The sequence below is a fragment of the Salvelinus alpinus genome, chromosome 21 (genome assembly GCF_045679555.1).
Source record: "Salvelinus alpinus chromosome 21, SLU_Salpinus.1, whole genome shotgun sequence".
Taxonomy (NCBI): Eukaryota; Metazoa; Chordata; class Actinopteri; order Salmoniformes; family Salmonidae; genus Salvelinus; species Salvelinus alpinus.
The window spans coordinates 37,676,528-37,686,289 of NC_092106.1; the positions used below are offsets into that span (position 1 = coordinate 37,676,528).

Here is a 9,762-nt window from a genome sequence, read left to right on the forward strand (position 1 = left end):
ATCTGTAATAAAGAAATTGCTTGTTTCGTTTACTGGAATATTAAAGGTCCGATCTAACATAGTCAAAATAATCTTCACTCTTCAATCACTGGATGGATGTGTTATTTTTTCTTCGACTGACATTTTACATTGGCTTTACACATTGCACAAGTGCAAAGTCTTCAAGACAGTAAAGCAAATGTACATGAGTGAATTAGTAATAAATATATAACAAATACCTCCTGATCATTGTCCCAGCTTGTTGAATAGGCCTCTGGCATAAACGTTGCTCTGTGACGGTTAGTAGAGCACTTCATGCAGCGCAGGCGCCACCCCAGGGGCATGAGTTCAACTGAGAATGGAGGGGAGGGGTGACGTCCCCCAAGATGATGAGAGTTTTCTCGTAGAACGAGGACTGGATACGGAGGGGCACACCAGTGACTTTGGAGCAGGTTTTAACAATGGGTTAGAGACCTGTTTGGTTACCAAATTGCTGAACACTACAGGGTCAACCTCTGTGTCAGTAGATGCAGCTAACTGGAACAAATTGTCAGCCAGAGACTCACACGAAAAAGTTAATCATCAGATTCAGCACAAGCATTTTCAGCTAGGTTAGCCAACACTCTCAAATCTCTGGCTATCTCTTGCATTCGTGTAGCCATATTGCATAGTGTCTGTGTCATAGAAACCATGCATGTGAAGTCAATCTTCTTACTCTGATACCGATCAACCAATGGGAGTAAGGTCATTCATTTATTTTTACATTTACCTGCATATATATTTAGGGATTTATTTATGTATTCATTTCTTTTTTGATTTTGTCCATCTTGGTCCTCCATAGACTGGAAGATCACTCATTCAAAGTAGGAAAAGTGGAGACGGAAATGAAATGAGGATGTGGTTGTGGTGGTGATGTAGGTTATGTCGTAAGGACATTGTTCTCTGCACGACAGTATCAGACAGACCTCTCAGGAAAAAGTCTACTTCTACTTTCAGGCAAGAACCATAGTTTCCAGAGTGCTAGATTACATATTTAGTAGTCATATTTCAAACACACAGACAAACATACATTTTAGTTGGCTCCTGACAGTGTACTCAAGATGTCCCCTGACTGTTCCTGTGGCTCCCTCTAGTGCCTCTTTGTACGAAATAACATTATAACATCATATTTCACTGTTGCATTAGCAATGACAGTTGTTGGAATCATGATATGATAAAAAAAAATAAGATTTACAATTGAAAAACTTTTCGTTTACAGCTTGGTTTCTTCTAGAAAATACTAAAAGAAAAACTCCAACCTGCGTAGGAAACGTATATAATTATATCAATGGGAAACCCCTTCTGTTAACATACACATCTTACAAAGGCAGTGAAAAGTTTCACATCAAAAAACAACAGAGCATGCTAAACCACGTGAGCGTGGCCTAGGCAGAAACTGTTTTCCATGGTATGTGCTCAAACCACACAATACTTGATGACTGTCTTCCTTTAACTATGCAATCTAGTCAACAAAAGCGGCACTAGCCTAGAGCAGTTTGCAGGTGCAGTGCAGTTCTGTTTAATTTTTTGGGGGGGGGGGGGGGGGGGTGTTCAACGGTTTCACTATCAATCAGAGGAAGAAGTATTGGCATGACAGGCTGTCTATTGTAGGTTAAAGTGTGTCTTACCAAACAAGTATTCAAAGACAAAAGGTTTGGTTCTAGTTGAGACGAGATAATTATCCCAACAAGATTTCGGTAAGTGTTTTTTTCCGTAGCCTACTATAATACTTTTGGACAGGAGTTTTGCTCCCAGTTCGTCACTGCATGCTTTATAGAATTAAAAGCACATCATACATTTATTTACATTCACCCGCGGTTTCTGCTATGCTGTTGTGAGATGTCGTATAATCTTAAATCCTCTAGAGACATTTAAATGTCACTATCCCTAAAACAATGGAAATACATTTTAAACACAGGCACTTTCTACAATTGGGAAAAATCACGCTGTTCAGACCTATACAGTAGTGATGGGCATTCCGGCTCTTTTCAGTGAGCCGGCTCGTTCAACTCAGCTAACCAAAGTCAAGTCAAACAGATTGTGATAGTTTGACTATGATTGGTGTTAAAACAATTCTAATTAAATGACATCGTACTCTACCTTAACCACAATTTAAAATGCATTGGTTTGTTATGAAAAAGATTGTTATTAAACATATGCATTTAAAGTATAACTTTTTAATGTATATAAACAAAGTGCATATAAATCTAACCATTCAAAACGAATACAATCTGAACAGCATAATAGAATATTTCACCATATCAAAGAAAAAGAAATAACAATTTGCAAAACTGCAGCATCCCACAAATTGAAATGTAACAAAGAAGGATGCTATTAAACATGTGCATTTAAAGTATAACTTTTTTAATGTATATAAACAAAGTGCATATAAATGTAACAATTCAAAACGAATACAATCTGAACGACATAATAATAGAATATTGCACCATATCACAGAAAAATAAATAACAATGTGCAAAACTGCAGCATCCCACTTAAAACATTAAACTGGTCCCTCTTTTCTCTCTCTTCTTTATTGCCATGTTATAACCAGCAGCACACAGCAATGCTGACCATATTTTGCTTTTATGAGATTTGCATTCAGAAATGCTAGCTGCCTTACTTTCGAGGGGCTGATGCGGTTTCTTCTCTCAGTAATTATTTGTCCCGTTTTCGAGAAGACCCTCTCAGAGGGAACGGATGTGGCCACTATGCAGAGTCTCCCTGTCATGACTTTAGTAAGCCGTGGGTAGACCGAGGCCTTGTTCTTCCACCAGCTCAGAGGATCTGGAGATCTTTGGAGGCGGGGCTCCTCCAAATAGGATCGGACCTTCATTATGACATCTGCTGAGGGATTCCTTCGTTGTGCATCCCCAGTTGCTCTCTCGTCAAACAGCATCCAAACAGAAGAGTTTTGTGGCACTCCTGCTGGTGCTTCTGCTCCATCTGATCCCTCTTCTTTCTGTTGCCCTGGTACCTGAGCCAGCTGACTGTTGGGGCTGTCCCTCCCTGCTGCTGAGGTTATTCTTTGAATAGCCTCATCAATCGCTCTGGCATCACTGAAGGCTAACTTCTTAAACCTGGGGTCAAGTGCAGCGGTTTCACATGTCGTATGGTTACATTTGCTTCTCTCTGGCGGCTGGCTGTGATTCGCTGCAGACCCTTACACATGAGTATAATTTTTGAGGCTGTCACATAGCTGAAAAGAGAGAACAGTAACTTATTAGTTCAGGTTCATGTTTTGTCTACTGATACTACATTCTCATTTACGGCTCATATACATATATAACACTGGATTAAATAATGATGTAGTAATAACTGCTTACTGTACCTCTCTCCACTGATCTCCACAGTGACCTGCTCAAATGGTTCCAGAACTCTGCACACCTCCTCCACCACCTCCCATTCCTCTTGGGTCAGAGCATCAACAGGTGCATTGACAATGGCCAGGGTAGAGATGATGGCATCCTTTGACTCAAGAAACCGCTTCAACATATAATGTTGAATTCCACCTTGTAGTTCAGTCTTGTTTAGGCCTCAGCTCAGGCATCCCTATCTGGCGTTGTGTAGACTTTAGTTGTTCAGCACTTACTGTGCTCCTGTGGAAGTATTTCACTTTGTACACAGTGAGCTTCATCACCTTCAGAGCATTTCTTACAATCAGGTTGATTGTGTGGGCAAGACATGGATGATGGGTCCATCTAAACATTTTCATGGCTTTGGTTATGTAAGCTGCATTGTTGCTAACACAACAGACCACTTTCCATCTACTGCCATTCTCTGGCCACTCTCAACAGTTCCTCTGCCAAGTTCTCTGAGGTGTGTCTGTCGCTGAACTCAAAGCAGTCCAGAAGACAGCTAGACATCGAAAAATCTTCAATGAAGTGTCATGTAACTGACATGTAAGAAATGGTTACCCTTGATGTCTTGCAGTCAGTGGTAAGGCAAACTGCAGTAGCTTTTTGGACTCTTTCCCGCACTGAAGCCTGTGTGCTCTCATACAGTTGTGGAATAAGTGATTTTGAAAGGGTTTTCTTGCTTGGAATTGTGTACATTGGATTTAGACTATTGCTATAGTTTTTAAAACCTCTGTCCTCCACGATCGAAAATGGCTGGAAATTGGTGGCAATAATTTTAGCAAATGCAATATCAATTTGGCCTTGTTTTGCTACAGACATAGACTTTGGCATAAACTGGTCCATAGAAGACTGCGTTGCTGTGGGTCGCGGAGTAGGCCTACTTGACTGAGTGGATACTTCTCCACATGTGGAGGTGCAGGCTCCACCACTATCACTAGCAGGCCCGCTAGATTCTCGAAGCTCTGCTACAGCTAGCTTCACAGTTGGGTGCACAGTTCACATATGCCGGTGTAAGTTGTGCGTAGAACCGGCTTTATATGAGATTTTGTTTTGGCAAATTCTACACTGTGCTCTAACATTGTCTACATTATTAAAATGCATCCAAATGCTACTGTGCTTCCGTCTCATTTTCCAGCTGTTGTTTTCACAGCTGTGCTTCTTCTCTCTCCTCGGCTGCTAAGTGTGTGACTGTGTGTTGGCTCGGCCCTCCCTCACGCATCTTTGGTTTATTGGTTGACACTGCGTGTTGGATTGACAGGAACAACAGGTGAGGCTGTTAGTCTGAGCAGACAGAACGAATTTGTGTGCTCTTGAGCATTTAGGCCTATATTATTATTTAATTTTTTTTGTTCTTTGAATTAGTTAATTCAATTCATTTCAATCTTTTGATTATTCATATCTTTATTTTTTAATTTTTTAATAAATAGATTCGGCTCTTCTGATATGCGAGCCAGCTCCCAACGTTCACCTACAAGAGCCGGTTCTTAGAGCCGATGGCAGGGTTTACAGACAATCATGGACTACAAAGAGAAAACCAGCCACGTCATGGACAACGATGTCTTGCTTCCGGACAAGCTAAACACCTTCTTCGCCCGCTTTGAGGATAACACAGTGCCACCGACACGGCCCGCTACCAAGAACTGTGGACTCTCCTTCTCCATGGCCGAAGTGAGTAAGACATTTAAACGTGTTAACCCTCACAAGGCTGCCAGCCTAGATGGCATCCCTAGCCGCGTTCTCAGAGCATGCGCAGACCAGCTGGCTGGAGTGTTTACGGACATATTCAATCTCTCCCTATCCCAATCTGCTGTCCCCACTTGCTTCAAGATGTCCACCATTGTTCCCGTACCCAAGAAAGCAAAGGTAACTGAACTAAATGATATAAATGATTATTATTAGTGCTTTGAGAGGCTAGTTAAGGATTATATCACCTCTACCTTACCTGCCACCCTAAACCCACTTCAATTTGCAATTTGCGTCTGTGGACCCCAATAGGTCCACAGACAATGCAATCTCCATCACACTGCACACCGCCCTATCCCATCTGGACAAAATGAATACCTATGTAAGAATGTTGTTCATTGACTATAGCTCAGCATTCAACACCATAATACCCTCCAAGCTCATCATTAAGCTCGGGGCCCTGGGTCTGAACCCCGCCCTGTGCAACTGGGTCCTGGACATCCGAACAGTCCGCCCCCAGGTAGTGAAGGTAGGAAACAACACCTCCACTTCACTGATCTTCAACACTGGGGCCCAACAAGGGAAGCATGCTCAGCCCCGTCCTGTACACACTGTTCACCCATGACTGCGTGGCCACGCACACCTCTAACTCAATCATCAAGTTTGCAGACGACACAACAGTAGTAGGCCTGATTACCAACAATGACGGAACAGCATACAGGGAGGAGGTGAGGGACCTGGGAGAGTGGTGCCAGGAAAATAACCTCTCACTCAACATCAACAAAACAAAGGAGCTGATCGTGGACTTCAGGAAACAGCAGAGGGAGCAAGCCCCTATCCACATAAACTGGACCGCAGTGGAGAAGGTGGAAAGCTTCAAGTTCCTCTGCGTACACATCACTGATGATCTGAAATGGTCCACCCACACAGACAGTGGCTGAAGAAATTTGTCTTGGCCCCTAAAACTTTTACAGATACACAATTGAGAGCATCCTATCGGGCTGTATCACACCTGGTACGGCAACTGCACCGCCCACAACTGCAGAGCTCTCAATAGGGCGGTGCAGTCTGCCCAACGCATTACCGGGGGCAAACTACCTGCCCTCCAGGACACCTACAGCACCCAATGTCACAGGAAGGACCACCCGAGCCACTGCCTGTTCACCTCGCTATCATCCAGATTGCGAGGTCAGTACAGGTGCATCAAAGCTGAGACCGAGAGACTGAAAAACAGCTTCTATCTCAAGACATCAGACTGTTAAATAACCATCACTAGCCGGCTTCCACCCGGTTACGTAACCCTGTACCTTAGAGGCTGCTGCCCTATATACATAGACTTGTAATCACTGGCCACTTTAAGAATGGAACACTAGTTACTTTAATAATGTTAAAATAATGTTTACATACTGCTTTACTCATCTCATATGTATATACTGTATTCTATTCTGCTGTATTTTAGTCAATGCCACTCCGACATAGCTCAATCTAATATTTATATATTTCTAAATTCAATTATTTTACTTTTAGATTAGTGTGTATTTTTGCGAACTATTAGATACTACTGCACTGTTGGAGCTAGGAACACAAGCATTTTGCTACACCTGCAATAACATCTGCTAAATATGTTTATGTGATCAACACAATTTGATTGGATTTGTGTCATAAGTGAAAGTGCAATGACATTTATATGCGTATTCTATTTCCCTCTCTGTTTGCAGAAAAATGCCACTGTGTGAAAGGAACGTGTGCTATATACAATGGATTGTCTACATCCCCACGTTCGTGGTGGGTTTACCCCTCAACCTGGCCACCCTGTGGCTCCTCCTCTTCAGGATCCGTCGATGGACTGAGTCCACAGTATACCTCAGCAGTCTGATCATCAACGACAGCCTTCTCCTCTTTTCTCTGCCCTTCAAGATATACGCCTTCGGCCGCACCTGGGGCCTGAGCATGGGCTTCTGCACCTTCCTGGAGAGCCTGGTGTTCGTCAACATCTATGGGAGCATCGTACTGATCGTGTGCATCTCAGGCGACCGATATGTTTCTCTGCGGTTTCCATTCAACGGCAAGCGTCTACGGTCGCCACGGAAGGCTGCCCTGGTATGCCTGGCTGTGTGGGTGACAGTATTCGCTTTCACCACACCCGTCTATGAGCTCCACAACAAAAACACTACTAGCCTGTACAACAACGAAACCAGGTGTTTCGAAGGATTCTCCAGAGAAACCTGGGGGAAGAAATGGATCATTGTTGCCATGGAGACGGTGTTCACAATCAGCACTGTCACTATGTTGTTCTTCTCGGTGCGCGTGATGCAGATCCTGAGAGATATGCGGCGTCGGAACCCGCTGGACAAGAAGGTGAGGGACAACAAGTCTGTGAAGATCGTCCTGAGCAACCTGGTGGCCTTCATGCTGTGCTTCATCCCGTACCACGTGGCCGCAGTCGTCTACTTCCTGGCCAAGAACCGCACAGAGAACCCAAACGTCATCAACCCCCTCAGAGACTTCGTCCACATCAGCACCTGTCTGGGCAGCGTCAACTGTCTGACGGACGGGGTCTGCTACTACTTCATCCTGAAGGAGAACCTGTTGACTGCCAGCCAGGAGAGGAGGAGGATGTCCACTAGAGGGAACTACGTGGCAAAGCCCGGGGAAATCAACCAGCATCCGATGGACAACATCATGGTCAAGGGACCCGGAGAGACAGGATCAGACAACCAGGTCACTGGAGATCGATAGGACTTGCTAGATAGATGTGGTTTATCGGACTGGAGTGGAGAGCAGGGTGGAGGCGATTTTCCTGTAGATGGATGTTTATCACCTCTATCTGGGAAACGGAAACTCAGATCACCACAACAGAGAGGAGACAAGTCTCATGAAAGACTCTCGAAGAATGAATGACTGGTGTGAGGTTCTAATTCTCAGAGTATAAAACTCAAAGGACATTTATGAAAGCTTAACAAAGTTTATTCTGCCCAGAGGGTCAATACAGCTGCATTCAGATAAAAACATTTTCACACAAGCACTGATATTTAACTGTTCCTCATAGGCTGAGTCTCCTCCTACCCATCTGTACAAACATCATTCTTTACTGCTAGGCAGGACACTAGTGATACGGACCATAAACTTTTATTTCTCCCTTAAGGTGACCTGACCTGACCTCAACCTCCCTCCATCACTAATCCACAGCTCTCTCCCCTTATCAATGCCTGCCACATGTAATCGCTTCTGATGGGTGTCACCTTGGGGTCATGATAGTGGCTGCACCAAATGATTGATGTATTATAATAATTGATTATGCATATGTTGTATGAATAGAAGGGGAAGGGCTATAAGACCCTCCCCCACTACATTTATACGGTACTGGACCACAGATTAGCAATATATTCATTATAAGGTTTAATACTGTTCCACAGTTATTTTCTAGTCTCTGCCTCTTATAAGAAACGGTCTGAGCAGATATGTGAGCCATTGCAGTGAAAACAGGGTGTCTGTGAGAAAGTGCCTCAAGGCTAAAGGAGATACATAGACACAGACCCCTGCAGGGGAGTAAATAGATAGGAGACAAGTTAAACATACCACTGTAAGCCACACAGGAATGGAAAATTACTGCTGGGCTATTGTTTTCTCCTGCAAGTTTGTATAACTGTATATGCATGGGCTTGGTCTCATGAGTAGAAGGTGTTGACGTAGGCAGTTACATTACTAGGGGTTGACTGCAAGCATATTAAAGCAACTTTGACCTTTTTTATTTTGCAGAACTTACTCTGAAACATGCGTGCTGTGTTTCCGTTGTCAACTTCTGTCTGCAATTGCATTAATAAAGGTTTGATTGATTTACTTAAAGAAGATATTGTCTGATTGCGTGTTTTCACCAATAAGCCAATGATTGACAAGGAACAAGGAACCTTCCCCAACACTTCCCTGCACTCAACACATTCCAAGCTTAGTTGCACACACTATATACCTTCCTCCTATAACCATTAACTGCTGGTGTAGACCCTCTAAACCTCAGCACTCCATCAGTGACATGAATAAGTATATTTCATATTCTCAGAACCCAACAGTCCCTCCTCTTGAACAATAGCTTCCTACTGTTCAACTTACTTAAACTTGGAAATTACTTATAAATGAACAATCAATGATAACAAAACATGAACAAAAAATAATAAAACATGATTATAAATGAACAAACAATGATAACAAAACATTCACCGTGAGGTTTACAAACTCAGAGACTTATGGCCTCTGATCTATGATCACAACAAACACAATCTTAATTTCCATCTCTCATCACACAACAAAATGACATTCCAGCTGAAGCTGTTGGCTTCCTCCCCTCCAGCTGGAGCTGCTTTTAGTTTCTCCACTTTCTCCTTCTAGTTCATAAGAGAGTGATAGCATAAGACTTGGAAAGCAACAAACAGACACACAAAACATAACAGTATTAACAATGTGGTAAGCTATGCATAATTATATATGCATGAAAACCCAAAGTCTGAGACCATGACAATTCCCACTCTCTCTTCACCTGACTCTTTGCCTCCAGGATACTTTTCTGCTGGATTCCACAAAAATGAAAACCCTCAAAAGCCTCCTCATGCTCTTCGCTCAGTCTTCCCCTTTCCGGCCCCAGGTTCCGAGAGGTGTTCCCAAGCCATGTCATTTTCACTTTGTTCCCCATCTCCTCCATTGCCACCTG

General features: G+C 43.2%; 1 protein-coding gene across 6 annotated transcripts; it reads left to right on the top strand.

Moving 5' to 3' along the window:
- Positions 1-1,556: 1,556 nt before the first annotated feature.
- On the top strand, positions 1,557-8,911 carry LOC139548298 (lysophosphatidic acid receptor 6-like). 6 transcript variants are annotated; one of them, XM_071357893.1, is made up of 5 exons: positions 1,557-1,715; positions 4,528-4,644; positions 4,805-5,045; positions 5,205-5,240; positions 6,779-8,911. In XM_071357893.1, the coding sequence occupies exon 5, from the start codon at positions 6,783-6,785 to the stop codon at positions 7,797-7,799; it is 1,017 nt and encodes a 338-aa protein (XP_071213994.1). In that variant the 5' UTR covers positions 1,557-1,715; positions 4,528-4,644; positions 4,805-5,045; positions 5,205-5,240; positions 6,779-6,782; the 3' UTR covers positions 7,800-8,911. The 6 variants fall into 6 exon arrangements, with proteins under 6 accessions (XP_071213994.1, XP_071213990.1, XP_071213993.1 ...); XM_071357890.1 differs by adding an exon at positions 3,372-3,449 and having other exon boundaries at positions 1,559-1,715; positions 4,805-5,240; XM_071357889.1 differs by having other exon boundaries at positions 4,805-5,240.
- Positions 8,912-9,762: the final 851 nt, after the last annotated feature.